Below are 3,785 nucleotides of genomic sequence, written 5' to 3' on the forward strand. Positions count from 1 at the left end.
AAAATACGACATTTTGTCATGCAGTTACGCCACAATTTTATAAAATCCAATTTGATTAGTCGCCGAGGTTCGAGTACAACGAATAGAGGAAGTATTCTTCTGCTTACCTGTTGATTCAGATAGGAGGTCTGGTGTGAGCAGATAGGTCAACTATTTTGACCTTATAGAAAGGTAATATGACGCAACAATTGAAAGACAAGCACTTGAACTCTTACAAGCAATGACTTATTTCGTATTGAATTGCGAGTGTACTGCTGGTACAACGAAAAAGGGGAACCGATTCAAAGTGTGTGCTAGAGCGCTTTACATGGTGGCCAGTCTGGTACTTCGACTTGGTCGCAGATCCAAGACATACGAGTCGACAACAATGCGTACCCTCTGCCCGCTGTGAGGTCACAATTGGGTCCGCTCCAATTTAGTATCCCGTACGACACCCAGCGGCCGTGCTCATGGCACATCAGAGGACTGCCCGATAATCCCTGCAAAATGGAAACATGAGATTTATAATGAAGAAGCAAGCGTGTATGATTGCACAGTGTAACAAATAATCATGGAGTGTTTTACGTGGCATATCTCTCCACTGGTAGCGTTTGGAGTGTCCGTAGATATTTTTCTGTCACAAATATTATTATTGACGTCATATTTGAGCCCACAGTAACGCGATTGACATTTTGTGGGGTCCTCAATCTCGACCCACATCTCCATAAAAGCGGACGAGTCTGAAAGACACAGCATAAGACTCAACTTGCTTATTAGTAACAAAAATTGTAGAGGTGTACCGAATCTTGCTCTTTTGAATTCGATCGAAAACCGAACCATTTCGGCCGAATCATGCAACCTAGTATTGCAAGTATTTAACGAATAATTTATTAGTAACAGTTACGGTTACCTACGTCACCTCCAGACCATCCAGCGTACATACAAATCCGACCGGTTTCTGGGATAACATTCAGGTTAGGAAGACAAAGCGGCATTTCAGTTAAAGCTAATCTGTCCTGAAACGAAATGAACACGTCACGTGCTTAATTGACTCTTGCATCATTACTAGTATTCCCAAGTTGTATGAGAATATGTGAAACTCATTTACTTTTAGTTTGATCAGAAGAACGTCATGCTGGTTGAAAACGTCATCGTATCCGGGATACCCAATCAGTCGGTCATGCTCCGTTGATCTTGATACGTGACCATCTGGTCCATACGCCACAACCGTCCTAAAAATTCAGAAACATCTGAATGAGAGGTAAGCTCATTATCTTGAAATCCAAAATTCAACTTACAGTGAATAGTATGTAACTGTAGCGTGTTACGTGTACAAGCACGACATTTAAATGATTAATTATCGTGTCAAATAAATTTAGTTTGTGATCGGCGACCTGCGAAATCCGTCGTCTTCGTAACAATGTCTGGCAGTCATTACCCACAGTGGTCTGATCAGCACCGCCCCGCATATACCAACCTCATTCCAAGATGCATTCCCATCGTCAGCGGTAGTGTTTTGTTTAGCCACTATACGGACCAACCATGGGAATGCGGACGACTGTGCCGGTTCATAAAGCCCTGGAGTGTAACATCTTTTCAAATTGGTATTTTGAAAAACGTTGCATTTTGCGCTCACTTATGTATGTAGCTAAAATTACGTATAACAAGTTAGCAACAGTTTGTAAACTTCTACCTAATGTAAAGTTGGTTCCAGAATCAAAAATTTTACTGGATTTTCCGCACTCATACTGAAGGTAGAGGGCTTCGCTTGAATTTGGTTCGGTAAGTCTTGACTCGTTCATGGTGGGGAGATCACCGAAAATAAAATGCTTCACGCCTGAAAGAAAACAGGAAAAAATCCGTGAGGTGTGTAATTTTCGACAAAGGACCACAAATAAATGACATATGCGTTTTACCTCCTGCGAAGCCGTATGGTCTGGATCTGGTTTCGTTATCATAAGAAGCGTAGGCGTCTATAAAATTAAACACGCAATTATTATAAGGTTTGCTTATAATTATAACCAAACGGCAAACAGGGTAAGTAGTATTTAGCGATATTTAAGCAATAGGTGAGTTAGGCTGGATCCACACTTTAGATATGTTTCTCGCCAGCGGATTTTACGCGGCTTTAAACTTTAATCCACGCAAGCAGGCTAATAAACGCAAAATGAACTCACAAAAATTCTCAGTGAGGGCAAAGCCTTCTAGCCTACCTTGGCTGAAGTTGAAAATCCTTGGCCTTCTCCGAGAATGAGTAGAACGCCGGATACAGGGACCCACTGTAAATTAAGCATTAACGTGGCATCTCCATTTAAATATTAGCAACGTAACTGTAAAGCTTGCAAAACCCCGAAAGAGAAAGATACCAAAAACAGCTGTAAAACAAACTGCGGCGAAAGCGATGCCCACAAACGCAGCGGCTACCAGTGACTTGGTTTCATACGAAAAACATTGCTTCTTCTTGGTGCGTGATGTTTGAGATGTTGCTGAAACAGAGCAAATGTTGCATGACTCGTTAGATTCCACTTCGCAAGACAGGAAATGTAGGCGTACAGTGCTTTCCAATGTGAGACTAAAACGATTTGATTGTCCTGAACGCCTGAGTTTGACCAATCAATCTACAGTAGGCTACGTTACACAGCATGCAGTGAAAAGCTTGGGCAATGGACTTCTACATGCGACTGGGTCTGCCTCCCTGACCAATCGTCCCTGACAATTGAAGCACCGGTACAACACGGCTTCGTTGTATGCCAAGTTAACCTAGTACGATACTTAATTGACCTAGTTATGCTTCAATTTTAATCACCTGAACTTGTACAGCTTCCTGCAGGTTTGAACTCATTGTTGCCAAGCGGCAGACGAGACGGATTGACAGGAAGAGAGATGAACGAAACTAAAAAATATCCAAACAAGCATCGCTTTGGCATTTATGTTACAGCTGTTTTGCCTGGGGTAACCCTAATTTAACTCACTCCATGTCGCACACAAATACAGCAATAAGCTAGAAATCAATTGCAAAAGCGTTTGATCGGCCTTTGAAGCAATTCAGCAAAACTTATCCTACAATTTCACCTAGTAGTAGGCCAGCATGAACTGGCTTGAAAGAACGGCTAAGGAATGTAAGTTAAAATGAATAAATTCTGACCTAATTGCTCTTCTACACATACACTAATCATAGAAAGCAAATTGTGGCGTGTGCCTTTCCTAGTTCCTCTCAAGTAAAACAGTAAACTACTTACATTTAAATACTTAAATAATTTAATTTCAGCAGCGAACTTACTGGAAATATCCCGATGGTGCGCCATTCATTTTACTTCATATTTACGAAGTCATTTCACTGCCAGTTAGTCTGTTGATTTTTTGCAATCACAAGGTAAAAAATAATCCACTTTATGCGCTGTATCTTCCAATTCGCTTTCATTATGACTTAATAATAAGATTGTAAAGAAAGAGTTTTAAAGAAAAAGAATGAGCGCACATTATTAGATGTGACACAGTAACGCTAGGAGTGAGCAACTGGGTGGGGCTACATAATTCCAACACGACTTCATCTTAATACCAAATGTTACGATACCATACAGAATTTTTGGCGTTACCAGTGTTTCAAAACTGTAATCTAGTGCAAAACTGGTACCATATACTGCGCTATACCGCAGTACAAATCGTGGTCTACCATACCCTTCCAATTTCGTTTTTGCCTGGTCTAAAATGCAATAACGTATAACCTTAATGGGACTAGCATCATCGATTTGTTTTTAACGAAAATCTCCAGATTACGTTATAGTTGAGTCTCAGTGCGATTCCAT

General features: G+C 40.8%; 1 protein-coding gene across 2 annotated transcripts; it reads right to left on the reverse strand.

The window, feature by feature from the left end:
• Nucleotides 1-211: 211 nt before the first annotated feature.
• Nucleotides 212-3,400, reverse strand: LOC143463506 (mastin-like). 2 transcript variants are annotated; one of them, XM_076962001.1, is made up of 11 exons: nt 3,260-3,400; nt 2,786-2,872; nt 2,346-2,465; nt 2,193-2,258; nt 1,896-1,952; nt 1,673-1,816; nt 1,374-1,557; nt 1,088-1,211; nt 890-995; nt 565-719; nt 212-479 (listed from the first exon to the last, which is right to left on the reverse strand). In XM_076962001.1, exons 1-11 carry the CDS (start codon nt 3,282-3,284, stop codon nt 294-296), a joined length of 1,254 nt encoding a protein of 417 aa, XP_076818116.1. In that variant the 5' UTR covers nt 3,285-3,400; the 3' UTR covers nt 212-293. The 2 variants fall into 2 exon arrangements, with proteins under 2 accessions (XP_076818116.1, XP_076818115.1); XM_076962000.1 differs by lacking the exon at nt 3,260-3,400 and having other exon boundaries at nt 2,786-2,990.
• Nucleotides 3,401-3,785: the final 385 nt, after the last annotated feature.

This window comes from Clavelina lepadiformis, chromosome 6, assembly GCF_947623445.1.
Source record: "Clavelina lepadiformis chromosome 6, kaClaLepa1.1, whole genome shotgun sequence".
Classification (NCBI taxonomy): Eukaryota; Metazoa; Chordata; class Ascidiacea; order Aplousobranchia; family Clavelinidae; genus Clavelina; species Clavelina lepadiformis.

Excerpts from the sequence above, each read along its gene's own strand:
- LOC143463506 (XM_076962000.1), bottom strand. The coding sequence starts at position 2,906 with ATGCCAAAGCGATGCTTGTTTGGATATTTTTTAGTTTCGTTCATCTCT. Across the intron at positions 2,259-2,345 it reads TTGTTTTACAGCTGTTTTTG|TGGGTCCCTGTATCCGGCGT; the intron begins GTATCTTTCTCT and ends CTTAATTTACAG. Across the intron at positions 1,558-1,672 it reads TGGAACCAACTTTACATTAG|GGCTTTATGAACCGGCACAG; the intron begins GTAGAAGTTTAC and ends GTTACACTCCAG.